Source organism: Catharus ustulatus, chromosome 3, assembly GCF_009819885.2.
Source record: "Catharus ustulatus isolate bCatUst1 chromosome 3, bCatUst1.pri.v2, whole genome shotgun sequence".
In the NCBI taxonomy this organism is placed as follows: Eukaryota; Metazoa; Chordata; class Aves; order Passeriformes; family Turdidae; genus Catharus; species Catharus ustulatus.
Window position 1 is genome coordinate 107,659,704 of NC_046223.1, and position 22,834 is coordinate 107,682,537.

Genomic DNA, 22,834 nt, shown 5'->3' on the forward strand with positions numbered 1-22,834 from the left:
CATAGCAAAGGACATTAAGGCTCTTTTAAAGAAGACCTTCTTCCTTGTCTATAACTGTCCGTGTCTTGTTATCTGTCTCAGCACTAAGGCAACCCACAGAAGTTGTAGCAGCCTTTCAACTTCCTATTTGTGAGTGTGGGCAAAAGAAAATCAATGATCAGCTTTCAGCTGAGATGTTGCAAACTGCATTGTGACCCCTAGCTTTGTTCCTGGGACAGGTTCGGTCAGATGTTTTACTAAATTCCCATTTTTAGAAACAGAGAGGTCCTGAAGGAGAAGCTGTCCTTTGCTCACCCTTTCTAGGACTCAGCAACTTTCCCAGGGCAAGAAGAATAAAACCACCTTAAATCTGAAAAGATGATAAATGGGTGTTTAGCCACCAGCATCACCTTAGTTGTGCAATTACAGCCACAGGCAGGATAAAATCAACTACTAACACTCAGTGCCAAGACCAATTAGCCTCAATGCAAAACAAGGCTCTGCAGTGACTGAGCTTCAGAGGCACCTTAAACCTGCATGGAGAGTGGAGGCAGCTGAGCTTTCTGCACTCAGCACTGGTGCGTCTGCCAGAGGTGTGCTTTTTGTTCTGGCTGGTGTTGGAGCGTGTCCTGCTCGGTGCTGGGCTCACTCCAGAGTTGTTCCTGTGGCTGCCTGCTGCTGGCATCCCTTCCCTGCCAGCTGCCCTCAGGTGAAACAAGTGCTGCTTGACAAGGAGGCTGTGAAAGGCAGGGGCTGGCATGAGTGGTCAGAGGCAGACCGTGTCCTGTTTGCAATATCTGTACTAGCAGCCTGACCTTCGGCTTGGTTGCTTTAAAACAGGTTGAGATCATGCTTTTGGTCTTACCTGCTGGAGTCCCTGAGCCCATTTGTTTGCAGCATGTCTCCTGTCCAAAGACTCTTGATTTAAGGAACTTGTTTACTTCCTATTGGGGCATATATATTAGAAAGATCTGCCCAAGGCTAATGACTAGAAGAAACAAGGCTGAAGTCTCTAAACTTGCATCATTATCTGCCTTGCAAATTTTCAGTTGTGGGACATCTGCCAAGGACACATAATAAAGCAGAGATCATGAATAAATAAAATGTGTTCCACTAATCTCTGGATATTTTCTTTTTACCTTGCCTTTGTTTTTATTTCTTGTTTTTCATCTATTTTTTATTTCTGTTAAGCCTTTTAATTTATGGCATCATCTTATTTTCTTCCTGTGTTTCCTCTTTACTTTCTGAGGGGGAAGGCACCCCAGAAAATCAGGCAGGATGCTGTCATTGCCATTGGCTGGTGCTGTGTGGAGAACCAAATCCTCAGCTGACAGAAACTGTCCTTAACCTGTTCCAGACAATGGTTCTGCACCAGTTATTGCCAGGGGATCATCTGCTTCAAGGTACTACCTCAGTATGTTGCTTTGTTCTTTACCATTTTTTCCTTTTTATACCTCATTTCCTTCTGGTCCTTTTCATTTTCCCGTATTTTACTGATGCTCCTTTCCTTAATACTGTACTTTCCATTTTATGTGAATGTGTTCTGCTCATCTTGTCTCATTCATAATGTATCTGACATCCTTACAGCAGTGTGTTAAACTGCTGTCATCTGTCGTTTGTGGATAACTGGCTCGTTTTTCTTGCAAGATGTTCTGTATGTGACAGTTGCTTGTAATGGTTTTCTTTTGTTTTTCATTCTGTTTTAGAGGAGATGATTTCTAGAGTATTTATCTCTCTTGCAAAGGGAGATGGTGTTGACTGTCTTGGTCCTTAGTTTCTGAGGGAGCTCGTTCCACAGTAATTTTCAAGAGATATCTGTCTTCTGGGAAGATGAGCTTTATGATTTGTATTAGAAGGTCCCATTGCAGTCACTATTCTTGTTCTGCTTAGTTTGCTGCGCTTTTGGGGCCATTTACTGTGTTACAGGTAAAGCCTGAGACCTTGATTTTGATTTTTTTGTTTTTGTGCACTATTCAATAAGGAGCTCAGGTGAGTCTGGAGTAAACATGGTGATCTCTGTGTGTTGGTAATGTTGATATAAAGGCGTGGAAGGGTTCACTCATTTTGTCCCCTCTAAATTGTTTCTGTCACTGATGTCTGTCTGGTGGGCATTCCTAATGTCCCCAGTCATAGCATGAATTTCTGTTCTCATTTCTGTTATCCACAAACTCTCCAGCTCATCTTCTTGCCCTTCACACTAAGGTGTCTTACTCATTTTGTACCATGGTCTAGTTGAGGTGTCAGGGCATGGATTGGACTCGATGATCTTTAAGGTCTCTTCCAACCTAGCCATTCTGTGTATTCTGTGAGTTCTGTGAATTTTGCCTTCCCATCCCTGACAGGTGAGTGGGGACTGAGGTGAGGGTCTTGGTGCACCAGCTCCCGTAGCTGCTGAGGAATTTCTGGGAGGGGGGTCCAGGAGAGGCCACACAGCTCAGCCCTTTGGACTCCCTTTTGTTCAGAGCTGCCACGTGCCCTGGCTGCAGACATCAGCCTGACTGTGGCTTGCTCGGTGTCTGTTGCCTTCTCCTCTGCGTAGGGTTATGTCTTAAAGGTTGATCTTGGGCAGGGAGAGCTGCTGGACTGTGAATCCAGAATCAGTCCCATGGCAGATGGGCAGCCTGGCACCATCCTCATCTCTGCCAGCAGCAGCCAGAGATGCACTTGTCCCTTCTTGCCCTGTGAGGTGTTGAGCTGTGTGAGTGCTCTGGAGGTGCACCTGTGCAGCTGGAGCTCTGGATGCTCTGAACAGGACTATATTAGGGTAAAGGCTAAGAAATTAACTTTCTTCTTTTCCTCTGTTTTGAAGTTTTTTGGTTGCACCAGTCTGCCAGTAAAAACTAGCAAAGGCCTCATGGAAAAAATGGAATGTGGCTGGTTTAAGGAGGATAGGTTATTTATGATCTGAGGCAGAATTTTGCTTCTTCCTTTTTCTTCCTTTTTTACATTTTTGGCCTTTGTTCATCAGCTTGGACAAGGAGTTTAGATGCCAAGTTGTATCTTAAAAACTGATTAATTCTTCCATGTGTTTAATCATTCTAGCCCAGTGCTACTCTAATGACAGGCTCAGAGCTCAGCTTGTGCAGAGGATTGCTTTGTCTTCTCCTCAGTGCAATGGCAGACACTTAATGAACTTGGGAATGTTGGAGTAGAACATGTTGACCTGCTACATGACATTGGAAAGGTCACATCTCAAGTCTCAAGTTCATCTTCCCAAGTGTGGAGCTCAAGGCATCTGCCTCCCACCATTAATAAAGTGCTATGAGATTTATGGACAAAAACTATCTTGTATGTCAATCTTGTGAAACTTGGTATTGGCAGTTTTGTGCCCCATATAGAGTTTCATATTTCTCTGGGTTTTTTTTGTGCTTTGAGCCTAACAAACATGATGTTCATGTAAGTGCAGGCAGGTTACCTGTGGGAGGCAGATAAACAACTCGGGGAAAACCTGTGACAGCTTTGGTTTGCATGGAGGAGTTACAACACAGCCTGGCTACTTTCATAAAAATTGGAAACACTTCTGATTGCTCTGCCATGCTCCTTGCTTCTCTTGTACCTCCTCTCCTTCAGCAGACAAGAGCTGTTGCTTCTTCCAACTGAGTTATCTGCTGTGGAGGCTTGAGCTCTGAAACCATTTTGGTAACGTGGTGTGTGTGTTACAGGGAGCAAGGGGATTCTCACTCCTGGCTTCAGTGAGAGAAGAATCAGCCTCATAGTTTGTGAGATGCAATTATAAATCTACAATATTAATTTTGTGGACAATTGTTGTCAATCAGTATGTTTAAAACAGGGGTGGTGGAAGACTGGGTATGTCCCAAAGAGGACTGCTTTTTATTGAAGACTTTATATTACATATGTGTGTGTGTGTATATATAATTCTTCAGTTGTTTCAATCAGTTACTGCTGCTTTAATTAGGTTATGATTCCAAAGCTGCCTTGTAATTTTATGAACTCCTTTTATTGCCTGTTGAGAGAAAAGCAAATAGAGCCATAAGTTAGGTTTTCATTTTGAAAACAGCTCACTCATTACTGCAGCACAAATGTAAATCAGTCCTCCATGGTTTAGCTGTAGCTAGTGACAAGCATGAATGATGGTTTCAGCATGACATTTTAGGGGCAGACACCTTTTCCCTTGAATAAGCTGCTGAAAATGATGCTGCCTTGTATATTCTTCTTAAGCTAAGATCTGTGTGTCCTCCTGTCCAGTGCAGTGTTTGCTCTGAAAAGGGCAGCCAGCATAGATCAATACTGCTCTTTCAATTCACCCATGAAATTGGTAAAAGCTTGAGTTGGACAAGGGGGATAGAATGAGTTCTTGGTGATATTTTAGCTCAGTGCCATTAGTCTGGAAACAGTAATGGTGTTTATGTTCTCATTGTAAACTGTTCTTTTCAGGGAGTCGTGATTTTGTTTTAGAGTTTGCTGTATGTTAGGCCAGGCAAAGAGAAGATTTTCCCACTTACTTTGATTAATTGGTTATGATGGCAGAAAATTGCAAAACAAAGGAAAAATTATCTCATGATTCACATTGAAACCTGTGAATCTTGAAAGTGAGAAAAGCTTAATCTGCAAGCACTTGCTGCTATGCAAAATGCTTGTTCCTGGGTCTCTGGGATGCTCCATCCATTTCCTGACCATGAAGCCAGTCTTTTCTGAGGTCTTCTGTAACTGCTGGAGACAGGGGATGTGTTTCAGCCTTCTTAAGCTGTCACTTATCCTTGGAGCTGAGCAAAAGCCCTGATTTGAGGCAATACTCTAAACACAGTTTTATTCATTAGCTTGTAAGAAGTCCTATGTGACTTGAAAAGATTCCTTTGGCCTGTGTGTATTCAACTCTGAAAACTTTGGACCAAGTCTCTGAAAGATTTGGATTGAGTCTCAACTGGCATCTCTAAAAGCTCCTGGCCCTGGGACTTGGGTCTTAGGCAATCAGAAGTGTTCTCTTAGATAAGTATTACTGATATCAGATGATATTAAGGGTTTATGTATTTAGATACAAAGGGACTGTGGGAAAACTGCCTCACAAATGAAGTGAGAAGCAGAAGTTGTCATTTTTCTCTCCATAGTTTTACTAAGTACATAGTGAAGTATTTGATTCTAAAGCAGACCGAAAGAAAAAAAAATAGTTTCAAGTATGTTCTTTTTTTTTCTAGGGAGTTGTAGATTAGCACTGTCCTTAAGGCCAAACAGTTTTTGCTTACAGTGATGTTTAGTTGTACTTTGCTTCAAGCAGCAACTCATAAAGAGAAACTACCAACAGCACCCAAATGTGCTTTGCTCTTAGTTTCTTCCAATGCACTGCATATGCTTAATTAGCTCTAATTCTTTCTTGGAAGACATGTGCTTAGCATCTCAGCTCTTCCTCTGGATCTCTAGGTGTGTGGTGCCTTCAAAATCCTGGGGGCTTGTTGTGGGAGTTTATGAATCTATTTAGCTGAAGTTTTGCCCAGGTAGTAACCTAAGAAATCCCTTGTCCTGTTAAAGTCTTCCACAAAACATCTGCTAATTTTGTAGGATTAGGATTTATGCAGCCATGCACCTTCATTTTTCCTCTCTGGATATTTTTGTGGGTCATCTTAAACGTTCAAAAAATATATTTGCAAAAAAAAAAATGGTGGGAGAAGTAAGGAGAGAAAGGGCTGGATTCTGACTTCTGAAATTTCTTCTAATCTGGTTGGGCTTTGTATTTCTTCCAAACTTTCTGTCATTGGAAGACAATAGTGAAAATGGCACCAGAGTAATTTTATAAGGTCTGACATTGATTTGACTAAATGGCTGTTGTGTTATGGGCTGTGCAAACACATGTACTAGCCAGAATCCACCCCACACACACAGCACCTCCAGTACCTCACAAATTGTGCCAATGTGTGATGTTACTTTGCATGTGTAAATCCAGGTGCTTGTGTCTACTCAACGCTTCCTGAAAAAACAATGGGTAATAATACTGACAGGTGCTGAAATGAATTGCACTGGTTAGGACTGATACTTATTTTGTGGAAAAACTTACTTGCAGGCTGTTCCTTTTTGTGTGCAATGACAATGCCTCTGCTTCTATGAATATTCAGCTGAACAGTGGTGCAGTGATGCAGTTCTGTATCTTAGCCCGTCACGTACTCGCTTCACACATTTTCTGGCAAATGTCCTTTCTGCTGAATGCTTTGTGGGGACAGCCAAGTTGAAATAAACAGGGAAAACACCTTTGTTTTTTAAGGACTGAGATGACTAATAATACACTGTTTGACTGGTGGGATGCTGTTTGAAGGGCTGTCAGCATCTTGGAGAAGCTCCATCTGGGATGAAGTAGCCCCATGCTACTTTGGGGGGCTGATTGGATGGAAAGCAGCTCTGTAGAGAAGGGCATGGGCATTGTGGTACACAATATAGAACAGAATATAGAAGTGGACACTGTGCCCTCACAGTGAGGGCCAGCTGCATCCTGGGCTTTGCCAGCAAGGGTGTAACCAGCAGGTCCACAGAAGAAGTCACTGAACCCAAAGTGGAACAAAAGAGTGTCTAACTAGGCTTTAGGAGAAATATTTTCCCCGTAAGGGAGGTCCAAGTGGACCAGGTTACCAGAGGGTTTGGGAAATTTTGGAGATGTTAAAAAAATAGCCTTCTTTAACTGAACCAGCTTTGACACTGAATGGGACAGGATGACCTCCTAAGGATCTTTCCACCACAGGTTAGTTTGTTATGCCACCTGGAAAGTCAAGAGGGGTGGTGTAACCAAGCAATGTCCAGTGTAGGAGCATGAGAATGTACCAAAATCGGAGTGCTCTGAGAAATGGAGGTTTCTGGAGGCCTCAGTGTGGGTAAGGTTTGTGTTGTGCCTCTGGGCCATACAGCTCTTACAGATATTTTCTCCAGCTGCCTCCACATATCCTTAGCCTATGGCCTCAAGTCAGGCATACCAGCACATTGTAAAAGTTACTTGGATGCTTTGAAGGTGCATGTTGGATCACGGCAGACTGCAAAACTTACATATAGTGAGATTTGGAGCTCTGCTTCAGGGTTGTCTGGGGTCAAGAGAATTTATATTGAACAGCACTGACTCCTTTAGCAAGATTAACATGCTGCAAACACAAGTGTTTTTACAGATTTTCAGTTGAAGGTTTCACTCAAAATATTCACAATAACAATTGCTTGTGTTCTTGTTGCCTAAGAGACTCTGAATATCTGGGAGAACGTCACTGTGGTAAAGAAAACCTTTATTTATCTCTGAAATTAATAGAATTTTTTCAAAACATAAAAAAATAAATGCAATGTAGCTTTATTTACTCAGACTGCCAAGTAAAATTAAATACATAGCAAAGGAAGGAACTGACTTGTGGAGAATTTGCAGATAGTCTGTTTCTGCTGTCCATCCTCAGTGACTCCATTCCATTCCAAATCTGCTCATCCATGGGCCTGGACTGCAGCACAGTGTGCTTAAGGAGATGTTAGGAAAATAATTTTGAGAGAACGAGGACATTCAAACACTGGACCAGATTCCACAACCTCTCTGGAGGTTATTTATCATGGGATATTAAATAAACATCTGCCAAATTTGTCTAGAAGTAGCTGGTCCTGCCTTGAGGAGGGGGAAAAGCTGAATTACATTACTCTTCAAGGTCTATTCTAAACCTGTTTTCTGTATTCAATGGTATATTACTAGTGCAAGCATCTTATTTCTAAATAAATAAAAAAACCTCCAACAAATGGGCCGAGGTACACTCAGAACAGTGATGTGGGAAGAGACTTTTTTTTTTGTTCAAGCAATTTATCCTAAATAAGCTTTATTTGCAGAATAAAGCTATAATGGATTCAAAAGTTAAGGGCAGCCAGGTGAGTGCTTTTAGCCCTGTGCTCTGCAGTTGAATTGCCCTTTTAGCTGTGCTGCTCCTGTGCCTGCTGCTGGTGAAGGTGTTGCTGATAGCACAGACAGGACTGATTTCAGGTCTCCTTACAGTTTTTTTCTGCTGTAATATATTATAACATAATCCTGGTGTTTATGTTCATGTCTCTTCCCAGTTTAAGTCCTACTTTATGTGGTGCATAGATTTTAGATTGTTCATAACAACTTTTTCACCCAGTGAAACTGATTGTTGTGATTGGATTTTGTGTTCTTTAAAGATATTACCTTGCTTCCAAAAATGAAAAAATTAATTTAAAAAAAAGTGAAGAAATTAGGAGTTGGAAGAGATAATCTGGGAGCAGAAATGATCAACAGCTCTGCCATCTGTACTAGGAATAGAAGAACAGTTCCTCAGACTCCAAAGTGAGAAATGAAGACAAGTAATTTTACTTTGCAGTCAGAAAATGTAGAATGGACAAACAAATGGAAGATTTTGAGTATCAGATCACTCTTCTTGGCAGTGAGTTAAATCTTAAATTTTACATTCTGTACTCTTTCCTCAAGAGAGAAGAATATTCTGAATTGCACCAAGGTCAGCATTCCTTTCCTAAACGAGGAAGAGTTATGGCTCTACATGGGTGTAATTTGCGACTGTGAAGAGGCTTGTGACCCATTAACACTCATTAAAAACTCAGGAAAGTCTTAAATGGTTCATGGACTTGTGTATTAGAGAAAATATGTCATATCTAATTGTTCATCCCTTATGTTAGGTCTGGAGGAGTTGTGGATGGGTTATTTGTTCTGATTTTTTTTGACTGCTGGCTCTGGTCTCCCATGTCTCAGGGTGCCAGTACCTGGAATGGTGTGTGATAGCTTTTGAGGAGACTCTGAAGGAGGTAATGGTGTGAGGGCATGTGGGCTTGTTTGTGGGCAGCTGATCTGCTTTGTGACTTCAGGGACACTGCTCTCTGTCAGGGTATCTGCATTATTTTCCTTGCCTAGGTAGGTAACCTTTCAAAACCAAATGACATCTATAAGTGAATTACAGTTTCACCAAGGATCTTCCTAGATTCTAGACTAAACGATGAAGGGAGAATGCAGAACTGTTTTTAAGAAGTATATTGATATATTTTTATTCTGCGTAATTTTTTTCTGTATGGAAGTGTCTGATGTTGGGATCATGTATCAGATATTTTTGACAACCAGTGGGACTGCAAATTACCACAATAAGTGTAACAATAGGATTTCATGTTCATTGTGATCACTGAAGTGGAAATAATGGGGAAGTCAGTGGAAAATGGGGTAGAAAAAATAATTTGGGGAAGGGATCCATAGAAATTGCACTCATTACAGAGGTACCTAGACTACAAGTTACAGTGTCCACTTCAGATAGTACTTCATGTTTTGAAGCTGTGCTCTTGATGGGTGCTACATGTCAAACAAGATTATTGCCAAAATAACCTGGAGAGAAACAATTTATTTTAGCATCAAACCACAGCAATGCTGACCTGCTTGCAACAAAGCCTTTGGTATCTTCTCATATATTTCTGTGAACTTCAGCCATGGGGATGATAGAACACAAGGAACTGCTTAGTGTGGTGAGATGTCTGAGCTGTCTGTGGAACAGGCGTGGTAACTGCAGCATTCTAACTGTGCTTAAGTGGAGGGGATTTACAGGCTGGTTTTCAAGCAAACACATTTTAATCTGTCACTTCCACTTAGTTGCAGATAATGATTTTTTAATTTATATGAACAGAATATAAATTGCAGAGCCTTTGGGAACATTGCAAGGTGCAAGCCTTGTTAACTCTCATTATGTGTGTTATCTCCAGGGGCTTTTCAAGTCAGAATAACTTTTTGGTTTTTCTCTTTTTTACACTTTAATCATTTTACAAGGTGACATTCTGATAACTGGGTGGTATTAGATGTTGCTACTTGTTCTTTATGAACATGAGAAAGCAGTTCAGATCACAGACTGCATTCCCAAAGAAACTCCTGTCATGTGCAGGCTACACCTCATGTTTTCCCTTGGCTTCGGTCTTCACCAGCATCTTCACAGGGCAAATAGCAGAATTTCACTTTAGGAGGATTAATTTTACATTGCATTAGTCCCATGAAAGTTGGACACCTTCTGGCACTACTCATATAGACTGCTTATCCAGTGATGGCAGAGGTGGACCCCACCTCTGGTGATTCATGCCCAAACGCCTTTGCCTCAGCTGAGTGGTGTGCACAGACTGGAGGTGCTTGTTCTTCTATTCTTGCCTGTGTTCTTTTGCTGTCAGTTATAACAGCTTCATTTCTTCCTTATCAGTCTTTTGGAGGAGGTGATTTTTTTTTAACCCCCTATATTTGAGGACTGGTTTTTTGGCAGGTGCTAATATTTGAATAATTTTACATTTGAATGTCAGCATTGCTTCTAGCAGCGATTGTTGTTTCCAAATGATGATCATCTCTTTCTGGTCATCATTGTATTGCAAAGTTGCATAAACATTTGGCACAAGCTCAGTTTCTGAAACAGCCTGGTGACAGTGGAATTGTACTGGGGTGAATATAGCCAAGCAGGCTTACATGGGAGTAACATCATAACAAAATTTGGCCCGGATACTTCAACTCAAACTTTGTTTACCTGAGGTCTTCTGGGGAGTTGTACTGAATCAATTTAAAAAGAAATGTAGTTGCATAATTCTATTATTTTCATGGCATTTTAATGCAATATTCTGGATCAAGGATGACACTGCCAGTGGAATACAAAAAAAAAAAAATTACAGCAGAGAAAATAATTTAGCTGATTAATTTATCTTCTATGCCTCACACAGTGTCCATAACCACAGAGTGGTTTCTTCAGATGGTCTTACTATTTGTGCTACATGACTTTTAAAAGTTAACCTCTGCCTTCACAGTCTGTGAATGACTTTACAATTAACTTGGCTGTGTCAAATATCACAAAAAGTTGAATGTTATATCACAGTGAAAGAGGCTGTGCCAATATTACCTTAGTTTTTTCAGACTTAATTAAGTGTGCCAAAGCAGTTATTACTGCCCAGCTGACAGACAACAACTTAAGTCATGCTAACTGGATTTCAGTCCAAATCCCTAATTGTGATTGATCAAGTAAATTTTATATGCATTTAAATGTTTTTCTCTGCTCAGTGAGTCAGGAAATGTAGACAGTACTTCTGGGTGGTGCATTAGACAAGTATTTGCCCTGTGATGAGTGGAGAAATCAAAACACTTTAAAAATCAGTGAGATGTTGATCCTATGCTGAAGGTTGTTACAGCTTGTTAGCCACAGCATTTTGGAAGTACTTAGGTGTCAAAACCTGCACGTGTGTAGCTTGGATGATTTGTAGAAGCTCTTAACTGTTGGGAAATTAGCAGAAGTAACAGCCCAGGTGTTTGTCTGCATCATTAGGACCCAAAATCTGGTTCCTGGGCATGGCTGAGTGCCAAAGTGAGATTCTTTAGAGGGAATTTGCTCACAGTTGAATTTCCTGCGTTTGGAACCCTAAATGGAAATCTACCAAGATCATCAGATTCCCTGGGAAGAAATGACTGAGGTCTGGAAATACTTTGTAGAGTTAGTGGGATTTGAGTGCCCTTTCAGGTTCACATCAGAGTTGTATCTCTTGTGACTTCACTGTGAGCAGGACTGGGCACTTTTATTTATGTTCCTCCAACTTAGAGGAAACCATGCTAAAATGTGAACTTAATCTTGAGAGGTTTATGGAGTGTAACTGCAGGAAGCAGGAGGTGAGGCTAAGACAGCATAGCCATGAAGAAAACTGGTATAATCTGTAGGCATGTGCTTTTTTTGAGTATTTTACATAGCAGAGCACAATAGTGCTCAACTTTCTTTCTGTTGTGTCTGATAATCACAGATTAATGCTAACAAAAGATTAGCCCCAATTTGGATGTACCAGTAGCCAAGGTGGTACCATGTTCAAAGATTCAACACATCAAAAAAGATATTCTGAAGCCTGTGGTGTAGGACCTCACAGAGAATGGGGGCTTTGTGTAGATATTCTGCAAAACATAACTGAGAAAGTGCTGACAAATAAATGTGTAGTTTGGAGATCCACATAGTCACTAAAAATCTCTTAGTGTTTTTCCAGAAGAGAGAGGAAACTGCAGCACTTTGGGAAGTGTTCTACATCTGTGGCATAGCTGTCTCAAAGGGACTGTATCTGCAAATTGTCTCCGTGACTCCTCTTTTGAGAGCTTTAGGGATTTCACAGCATGCTAAAAGCCCAGAAATTGCAGCTCCCCTTCCAAGCCAGACAATGGGCCTGTGGCCTCAGCAAGTGTGTGACTGCAGAAGCACTGGCTACAGCCCATCTCCAAATTGTTCTGGGAAGAGTTAGATCCTGTCATTCTGGTTTTTATTCTAAAGTTTGTATCCTTTTCACACAGCTTTCCTTATGACTGGTTTTTATTTAGCCCTGAAGCTTAACATTTGGAACTTCTATTTGTTGGAGTTTTTTTCGTTATCTTGGAAAATAATGTTCATTCTTCCAGTAAGTGTCTTTCTTCTGTGTCTTGTTTCATTTTCTATTCTATATGAATTCTTACCCAGTAGCTCCTTGACACAGCTAAAGCAATTAAAGCAAACAAGTAACTAACATCTGGTATGTGTTTGTTTGCTCTCTTATACTCTCTCCAGGGCAAGAATTGTGTGATTTGGAATGGTAACCAGTTTATTATGTTATCTATATTTGAAGAAGATCAAAGAGGTTAATGTTGCACTTCAAGTTGAGATTTGCAAAGTTTCTGGTAATTCTGTGTTCTTAGGATGTTTGTGACGCAGGCCTTGTCACTCCAGGAAAACATAATTTCCAGCTGAGCACAGTTTTACCCTTGAGGAGAAAAAGTTTCCTGAGTAAAGTGTTTCCTTGAGTAGAGAGCATGTTGTGCTGAGACAGAAGTTGTCATCTGTGGTCATTGCCCTGTGGCTTGAGTCACTTGTTAAAATGGCACAAATTGTTCTGATGGTAACTGGCATAACAATGTCCTGGTCCATGGCTCAGGAATCAAGGTCTCTGCAAGTCAAACAAGACATTCTTCAGATGATGAAGCTCCTCTTTACATAGTTATCGTGGATCTTTCCTATTATTTTCTATATCACTTAATAGTAGTAATACTTTAAGCAGGTTCCAGACATTGGTTTTCTAAGCAAGATCCACTTTCTCTCTGTATCTTGCACAAATTATGACTACAGTGCCCTCAAAATAAAGCAGTAAATTATTGCTCATTGAATTTATTATACAGAGCAATTTCATGGAGGCACCATTATGAATATCATCTGCATAATCAATATGGTTTTATATCGCTGTCTCAACAGTAAGTCAGTCAAGTGTACTAAGGATTTGCTGAGCACTAAGTTCTTGCTTTGGTTATTTCTGAGTAAAACTTGCTTTGTATTTGTCATTATTTGTCATGATCAGAAGTGCCCCCTGACAGGAGGGTAATTCGTTTAACCTGAAGGAGGGTAAATTTAGATTGGATATTAGGAAGGAGTTCTTTACTGTTTGGCTGGTGAGAAGGCTGCCCAGAGAAGCTGTGGGTGTCTCATCCTGCTACATCCAGAATAGTTGAGGGCTGGGTTGGATGGGCCTCTGAGCAGCCTGGGCTAGTGGAAAGTGTCCCTGGCCCTGTCAGAGAGGGTGGGATGATCTTTGAGGTCCCTTCTGACCCTAACCATTCTATTGGTCTGTGACTCTATGATCCGAGATCTTGCCTGGTTTTTATAGTGCTCACTTACACTACCAGTGTTCTTGTGTTAATGAATTGCTAGAAGTGGAGATTTTATTGACTAATATGAATCAATAACTAGAGGTTTTTTGGGTCTGAATATACTTTGACCTATAGTCACCCCACTCCAGATTTATGGCTTTTTTTAATTTATAGTGCTATAAAACAGAGCTTGGCTCTAGATTGTGAGTGAAGTGTGGTGATGTTTATCAGATGAGTCTTGCTGCCCTTCTCCTGTGAGGAGAGATCAATGGTCTTATTTTATGTCTTAATGATTCCGAAAAACTGGAGCCTTGGGAAATGCATGGAGCAAATGTGTCTTACAACCACTCTATTAGCTAGCAAATGCCTGCCTTCAAACTAAAACTGAAGGTGCAAAGTCATTTCTGTGTTTCTGCATTCTCAGCTGGCAGCTCAACCCCATGCTCACCCACCCCCTGTGGGATAGGGCAGGGAACCAGAGAGATAAAATGAGAAAACTTGTGGGTTGAGGTAAAGAGCATTCAATAGGTGAAGCAAAAGTGAAGCAAAACAAGGAATTCACTCACCCCTTTCCATGGGCAGGCAGGTGTTCAGCCATCCCCAAGAAGGCAGGGCTCCATCACATTTAATGGTGATTTGGGAAGACAAACACCATCACTGTGAGTGTCATCCTCCTTTCCCTCTTCCCCCAGCTCTGCATGCTGAGCACGGCACCATGTGGTGTCATCTCTTAGGACAGGGATTTTCACAGTGTCTTGTGACATTTAAAATGATCTGATTTCCATACTAAATTGAAATAAATTAGCTTAGTGTACATCAATTAGTGTTTAAGTGTCAGAGATCAAAAACAATTGCTCTCCTCATGATCTGAAGTTACATATAATCTGATGGCAAGTGAAGGAACTGCCAGTTTTGGCTTCAGAAAGACTTCTTGGAAGGAAAGCAAGAAAGCAGTTCTGTAAAAGTTAACTTACTAGAAACTATAACTGCCTTTTGAATTCAGTTTCAGCTGGATTTATAGTAAAATAGGGAAACATTTAAACATCCTTCTGTCCGTCTACAGATGTCCATAATTAGGTGTTGAGGAAAAATTACTGTGGAAGTTCCATCTCTGACAGCTCTGTTTCCAGAAATGGCACTTCAACACCAACTTCTCAGCATTGCTGTAGTGGTTGTAGCTCTTCTGTGGCAGAATAGGAATTGTTTCTGGAGCTGACCAAGGTTTTAAGAGGGTTGTGACATTTCAGGTGAGTAGAAAGGCAGATAGAAAAATACCTGAGGGAGTGCAGATACCCAAATATGTACTACAGTATTCTGAAGTCAGGAATTGAAAAGCTTCAAATGCAGTTTTGATATATTTTCATGAACACAGAACGCTCTTGTGTGGAATTGATATGTCAGCAAAAATAATTGCAGTCCACATTGAAGCAAATAACATTGGAACTAGTGGATTATAAATTGCAACATCATATAAATTAATACAACTCAGCTGAAACTGTAATTGAGAGAAACCTGCTCATTTTATCCTAAATGTTTTTTTGATTGATTGACAGGTTTTCTCTTTAAGGATTTTTTTGCATCATTAAAGTACATAGACTTCACGACTGTTAATTTCAGTGTGATAGTAAAACAGAGACTGATTTGCAGATGAATTTGGCAGTCTTCCTTCACCCTGGTAAAGAGGAGACCTAAACTAGAACCTACTGCTTTCAGATTTGCTGAAGCTGTAAACCAAACTAATTTAAAACTGTACCTGTAATATGTTGAATAAGGGTATTAATAATGTAATTTCTTTTTTTGTTTGTTTTGCTACAGCATTTCACAGTAACCAGACATGGAGAAAATAATGTGTCACAAGAGCAAAACTGAATTAAATGCTCTAACAATATCTTATGTTCCTTTCAGGTTCTATGTAATCTCATTGGGCAAAAGCAGTGGAACTCGTCTGTCCAAAATGGTTTATGGTGAATTTTTCCGCAGACCTGGCAAAGATGCAGAACTTATCAATTTGAATGTGGGTGGCTTTAAGCAATCAGTGGATCAAAGCACCTTACTCCGATTTCCCCATACCAGACTCGGAAAACTTCTCAAATGCCATTCAGAAGAGGCTATTCTAGAATTGTGTGATGATTATAGTGTGGCAGACAAGGAATATTACTTTGACAGGAATCCTTCCTTGTTCCGATATGTTCTGAATTTTTACTATACGGGCAAACTTCATGTTATGGAAGAACTTTGTGTCTTTTCCTTCTGCCAGGAAATAGAGTACTGGGGGATAAATGAGCTGTTTATTGATTCCTGCTGCAGCAATCGGTACCAAGAACGGAAAGAAGAAGGTCCTGATAAAGACTGGGATCAGAAGAGCAATGACAGTATGGACTCCTCCAATGAAGAGTCATCCATATTTGATAAAGAGCTGGAAAAGTTTGATAATCTGTGCTTTGGTGAAATAAGAAAGAAGATCTGGGTCAGAATGGAAAATCCTGCATACTGCTTGTCTGCCAAGTTAATTGCCGTGTCATCCCTGAGTGTTGTTCTGGCATCAATTGTGGCCATGTGCATTCACAGCATGCCAGAATTTCAGAGGCTGGATGCCCATGACAGAGAGATTGGAGACCCTGTCCTGGAAGCTGTGGAGATTACTTGCATCATCTGGTTTACTGCTGAGCTAGTGATCAGGCTCTTCACTGCTCCAAGTCAAAAGAAATTCTGGAAGAAACCACTGAACATCATTGATTTTGTCTCTATTATCCCATTTTATGCCACACTGGCTGTGGACACGAAGGAAGAAGAAAGTGAAGATATTGAGAACATGGGGAAAGTGGTTCAGATCCTGCGGTTAATGAGGATATTTCGCATCCTGAAACTGGCCAGGCACTCCGTAGGACTGCGTTCTTTGGGCGCCACTTTGAGACACAGCTATCAAGAAGTTGGACTTCTGCTTTTGTTTTTATCAGTTGGGATTTCTATTTTTTCAGTGCTTGTCTACTCAGTGGAGAAAGACGATGACTCATCAGAGCTGCAGAGCATCCCTATTTGCTGGTGGTGGGCAACCATCAGCATGACCACTGTTGGATATGGGGACACTTACCCAGTCACACTGGCTGGAAAGCTGCTTGGCACCCTCTGCATTATCTGTGGGATCCTGGTGGTAGCACTTCCAATCACCATTATTTTCAATAAGTTTTCTAAATATTACCAAAAGCAAAAAGCTATTGATAGGGACCAGTGCAACAATGATCGCAAAGAGAAAAGCAATGACCTACCCTATTTTAACATTAGGGATATTTATGCAAAAAAGATGCACTCCTTCATTTCCAGCCTTTCTTCAGTAGGAATTGTAGTCAGTGACCAAGATTCAACAGATGCCTCCAGCATCCAAGATATGGAGGATGTTTATAACCCGGTATCTTTAGAGGATGGTACAGGGAAATGAGTTGAATCACGTTTGCTTCTCTTTGTTTCTCTTCTGATTCTTGGTAAATGTGGACTGACAAACTTCAGTGAAATCATTAGGAGCAGTCGATTCTCAGGGTACTTAACTCTCAGCCATATTTGGACATTCTTTGCTCTGAGGATGCCATAAAAGCTTCATTGTTTATATGAGGCTTTAAAAGATGCCTCATATAGTGGTTTCATTTTTACACAACTAATGTTATGCATTTCTGGGAACAAAAGTTGGGAAAAGAGTTTTAAATGTGAGATGAGTGGTGGTTTTTTTGTTTGTTTGTTTTGTGGGTATTATTGTTTGATTTCTTCATTTTTTTTTTCCCCTGCAGCAGTCTCATATCTTGCGCAGAATTTGCTTTTATAATTTACTGTTCTTCAGGTAGAAATGTATTACAAACGTGTAAGAACTATTGCACAAGTTAGTGAAGTTTTTACCTGCAAATACATTAGATAAATGAAGGAATTGTGTACATGTAAAACTGTGCTCACTCATTTATGTCATTTTAGAGTTGGGAGCCTGTTTCCTAAGTTGGGGCAGAAAATATATTGGTACATATTGTTTTTACTCCATGGAAGCATAATATTTATTATTTTTTTTCCAAAAGCACAATACATTTTTAGTTTGTTAAAATAAACAATTCCCATTGTGCCTATATTTTTCCTAGGATCCAGCCATGGCTCTATCAGGTCCTAAAGGTTTTAAGTCATAAGTTCCAGGATGAAGTGTGTGGTGTAAGCAGGATAGGAACTTTTTGTACCACTTAGGCACCTCTCCTGGTGTTGTGACCCTGAGCAATTCTGGTGCCTGGAGGGGATCCTGCTCTGGTTAAGGCCACCCTGGTGGCTTCCCCAAGGACTTTCATTTGTGGGCACAACAAACATCTGTGGTGGTCTTTAGAAGTTGCTGCTCACTACTGCCAGCACAGCTCCTTGCTGGGAGTTGCTGCCTCAGTGCAGGAGCAGTGGGAGCAGCACCTTGGCTGCTGGGCTGGGTCTGTGTCCAGGGCTGAAGTGCCAAGCAGTGGAGATATGAGAACATGCTCTTCTCTGCCATTTGTTGTCCATCAGAGATGTAGGGTGGGCATTGCACGTGGGCATCCGTGTTGGAACTATTTCACCTCATCTTTCTAAAGCTCATCTGCTGGTGGTGGCAGCTTTCCTGGTGTGTGCTGTGTGCTGGAGCAGTGCTCGTTGCTTGGCAGAGTCCTGCAGCTCTGTGTGTTCCCCTCCTCTCCAGGGGTTTCTTGAGTTAGCTAACTCTAACTCTGCTGTGTTTCAAGCAGTGCTGGAGAAGCTCAAGGACCTTAGAGTGTTAGTGGACCTTGAAGTCCATGGTGTTTCTGAACACTCATTTTCTTTCATTTGTCTAGTGACTAAATCAGATGCTGTGCAACAGAGAAACAAAGACACTGTGATATCGATATTTTCCTTACAGAGAGGTTTGACTATTTTATTTTTTTTAATATTAATGGGTCAAATGCAGAAACCTGTACTGAACTTCTGTTCAAGAAGATCAAACTCCATAGGAATTGACTTCAGAACTGAGTAGGATGCCAGAAAATGACAGTTGAATTTAGCCATTGCAGAAACTTGATTTTTCATGTGTCTGCCAGATTTTCTATTGCAAAATGCATTAAGTAAGTAGCTGAGGTGCACTTGAATTTACTAAGGCACAGAGCTCTAACCTTTTTCTGAGATGGAGAAACAAAAAAGAACAGGATCAACTTATACATTGTAAAGATGTGTCTCTCAGGACTGCTGGGCATCAATACAGTGATGTGGGACTTAAAGAAAATATTTTGAGCCTTGGAGAAACCTCAAAATTTGGCTTGGTACTTGCTGACTTACTCTTGTTGTAAGGGTATGTGGAGCTTCACAAACAATTAAAGATAATTTCCACCATAGTTCTTCTAGTAATAACAAAAGGCAAAGTTGGCCTAAATGTGATTTATTCTTGCTGACAAATAACATTAAAAAGATGCAATGATACAAAATACTAAATATGTATGTGCATATGAATCTAATAGGAACCAGAAGAATAACAGGAAAAAAGTTACTCTCTGTCCAGAGAAAATATCTTGGTGGTGTCCATGTAAAGATATATTTATATATATATCACATTGCCACTGAAGATGAAAAATATTGTAATGCAACAAAACCTGTAAGAAATTGTATTAAATATTTGAAAAAATGCTACTGAAAAATTTTGTGTATCAGGCATTACTCAAGGATCACAGAATATACAACTTTGTGGATTAAATTTTGCTGCCTGGTGATTTGTCATAAAATTGATAAGCTTTTGATTGAACTCATGAATCAGTCTAAAGGCTGTTATATTTTTTAAGTTCCTTTGGCTTTATGCATTGATACAGCTTGCAGCAAAGTAAGATATATAAAGAGATATATCTTTTGGAACATATCAGAAGGTGAAGTACATTTCCATATATCACGTAGTGTACACTATTTTGATTTCTGTGATGAGATCTTGGCCATTTTCAAATCAGTTCTATCTTAAAAATGGCTTTCTTGTATCCTTATCTCCGTGCTGGAATAAATCCAGCTCCATGGTTTGACACAGGCATGACTGTGAGCAGGACATGAGCTGTGCTTCATGCCAAAAAATCCTCCTCTCGAGGCAGAGCTGCAGTGCTGTGACATGCACTGGTGCTAGGGAGTGTCACAAGCCTCAAGTGCCAGAAGGAAGCAGATGAGAGCAAAGACTGAGATACTGCACATTCTAGGGGATTGTTCTCATTGAATTTGTCTTCTTCCTCAGTCTGCAGTGGCATATTGTTAATTTGTGATATCAATGTCAACAAAGGTATATTGGATTTTTTTTTCCTGAACCACATTTTTTTTTGCTTTAAAAATACTTCCTAAATTCTCACCACCCAGCTGCTCTGTTTCAGACACCAAAGCACAGAGATTACCATTTAGACATGCATCCCATCTTGTATGGGAGAGATTTGTTCATTTTTATACAAAACAATTTCCCGGCATGTTGTTGCTTTCTTTGTTTTGATGCCAAACTCTTCCCTTTTGATAACCAGCATTTCCACAGGAGCATGCACCTGGTTTTTCCTAGTGTATAGTGGGGAGGCAGCACTGCACTGCATTGCAGCTCTCTCTGAGAGGCTTCCAAGTGTCTGGAGCATCACTGCCCTGCCCACAGCTCCTGCCTTGCTGGGGACAGGCTCTGGCACAGGCACTGGTTTTTGGGGTGTGTTAGTAGAGGAGAAAGTCCAGTCTAAAGGAATTAGAAAAGAGAAACGGGAGAAGGCAGGAAGCAATCAGTCAAGAGAAGTGGTGGAGAAGCAAGAGAGGACCTCAGAAGAAATGAAAAGAGGAAGAAGTTGAGAGTCCTCACATTTTCTTCATTTATTTCCTGGTTTTGTTTTTTTTTTTTTTCTACCAGTGCCTTTCTCCCCTTTCCTTCCTTCTCCATTCCATCCTGTCCTGCTCTACCCTGCTCCCCTTCCCAATCAGCCTGTAATCCAGCAGTCTGTTTATGTCCAAAAATGAGGGTCTTTCTGAATCCACAAAGGCATGTTCCACCCGCCTGGATGGCAGCAAGCAAAACTTAGCAGGGGTGAAATTAGTGAGCACAGGCAGTAAAGGAGAATCATGGTCTTGCTCAGTTTGTGGAACATAAATGTGGGGTAAATAAAACATCAAATTTGTGTCAGGTCATTAAATTAAACACCACTTATGGCTTGGGTAGAAATTCACAATCCACAAGCTGCTTGTGAAGGGAAGAGGGGCAGACAGTGATCTCTTCATTCAGTGACAGGACCTGAGTGGTGTCAGGGCAGGTTTGGGTTGGATATCAGGAAAAGGTTTTTCACCCAGAGGGTGGCTGGGCACTGGAACAGCTCCCCAGGGCAGTGGTTGCAGCACCAGACCTGACAGAGCTCGAGGAGTGTTTGGACAATGCTCTTGGGCACATTGTGTTATCAATGGGGTTTCCTGTGCAGGACCAGGAGTTGGACTTCATTATCTCTGTGTGTCCCTTCAGCATGTTCAGTGATTCTGTGATAATGCCAGGTATTGCCATTTGAAAGCAGACTTCATATTGATTCCCATGTGAACGTGTTGCTGTCAGACTGCTGAGAGTATCAGGCAGATCTGACTGACAAATGCAGGACATGGGCTCACAGCATGCCAAGGGCTCCTGACAGGCTGCTGGGTATTGATACATTTATTCATTTCCACACATTCCTAACATCTAGAGCAAGTGACAAAAAACCACTAAGCTGTGGAGAGTGCCTCTAATATTTTTTGATTAGCTGACAGTGTTTGTGAAGCTGCTAATACCTCTTCATCCAGAAGAGGACATTTCTCAAATGAAATCATAATAACCCTGAGCTGGATGTGCAGTTAGTGACTGATAGCAGTAGCTGGGTTGCAGTCAGTAAATAATGCTGTCTGGTGCTGTGTGGCTGCAGTGCTGTTGCCTGTATTTCTGAAATGTTTATGCTCTGTCAGTCAAGGGACAGCAGATGCCACTAAAACCATCTCAGCACTTTCCAGCTGCACAAAAATTGCAGCAACTCTTCCAAGCACAGCAAAACATCACGGCTTGCTGAGACCTTCTCTTTTAATTTTGTGTGTAGTTGTAGTTAATTTTTTCTGATGAGGCTATGGTCCAAGCAAGTCTGGCAGAACAGAAGGTCACTGTGTGTCTCTAGACAGTTACAAGATGTTACTGACTTCAACTCAGGGCAATGCCCTCCCATCTCACTGGCACAGCTCAGGTGGTGCATGGGGTGGTAATTCACTGTGGGATGGGCTGATGGCTGTTATAGGTAGGTAAGGAGTAAAGGCAGAGCTCCCTGGGGATGGATATCGTTTATATGTGATTGTATCTCTGCCCTCTGGACAGAGATCATTTTGGTGTATAATATGATCAGATAAGTTAGGACACCTTTGCTGAATAAACACTACATTTCATATTTGTTTGATGAATATATTGGAGAGAGAAGCCTTTGTTCATTTTTGTTGGGTCAAGGGCTGTGGCTCAAGGGCTCTTTCATCCACATGGAACCTATCAGTTTTCTCCAAATCACATATATGTGAGTGGGAGGGAGAGACTTTGCAGCGTCCCCAAAAGATCCATGAACCTTTAACCAAGGATTTGGGTTGCCAAGATGAGGGCTGGTGGTGGTGGAGGAACATTAAATGAGGGAGAACCAATACCCTGTAGTTTCATGTGTAGTTTCAATACCCTGTAGTTTCATGTGCTCTCATTTGGACTCCCCCATTAAAGCTGTCCATTAAAAATCAGTAATGACCTGCAAATGTAATTTCAGCCTCCTGTGGTAATTTTAACAAACAAAATACGGGAGAGAGAGCAAACTGGTGCTGGCAAAGGGGCAGGTGCAATATGCTGTCAGTACTTTTATAACCCAAATTTGCATTATTTCTTGGCTTGTAAACCATATAAAATAGTCTTACTTTGTCATGTGTTGTAAAATCTGCCCCTGTGCATTAATACAAATATAATAATGGAGCCAAATCCTGGAATTGCAGCATTAAAGATGGAAAAAAATCTTGGCTCAGGGAAATTGCAGAAATACTGTTTAGCTGCCACTGCTGTTTCATCATTGCTGCTGCCTCAGTGGTGAGAAGGAGCAAGAGACCAGGCACAAGCTGTGGTGTGCAGGCCTCCCTTCCTTCCTTTGCCCTCTAAACACTGAGCATAGAGACTGAGGGACCCCTGCAGCCTCGAGGGATGCTCAGCAGACCCTTCCTGGGGCCAGTGTGGAGCTGGTGGTCCCTAGAGAGGGATGTGGTTGTGCAGGAAAATAGTGAGGAAAATAGTGAGGAAAATATGAAATA

The 22,834-nt window shown here is 41.1% G+C and overlaps 1 protein-coding gene across 1 annotated transcript; it reads left to right on the top strand.

Annotated features, from left to right (window-relative positions):
* The first annotated feature begins 1,172 nt into the window (after nt 1–1,172).
* On the top strand, nt 1,173–17,839 carry LOC116994064 (potassium voltage-gated channel subfamily S member 3-like). The gene is made up of 2 exons (XM_033055468.2): nt 1,173–1,382; nt 15,452–17,839. Exon 2 carries the CDS (start codon nt 15,501–15,503, stop codon nt 16,980–16,982), a length of 1,482 nt encoding a protein of 493 aa, XP_032911359.1. The 5' UTR covers nt 1,173–1,382; nt 15,452–15,500; the 3' UTR covers nt 16,983–17,839.
* The last annotated feature ends 4,995 nt before the right edge of the window (nt 17,840–22,834 follow it).

Excerpts from the sequence above, each read along its gene's own strand:
- LOC116994064 (XM_033055468.2), top strand. The coding sequence starts at position 15,501 with ATGGTTTATGGTGAATTTTTCCGCAGACCTGGCAAAGATGCAGAACTT.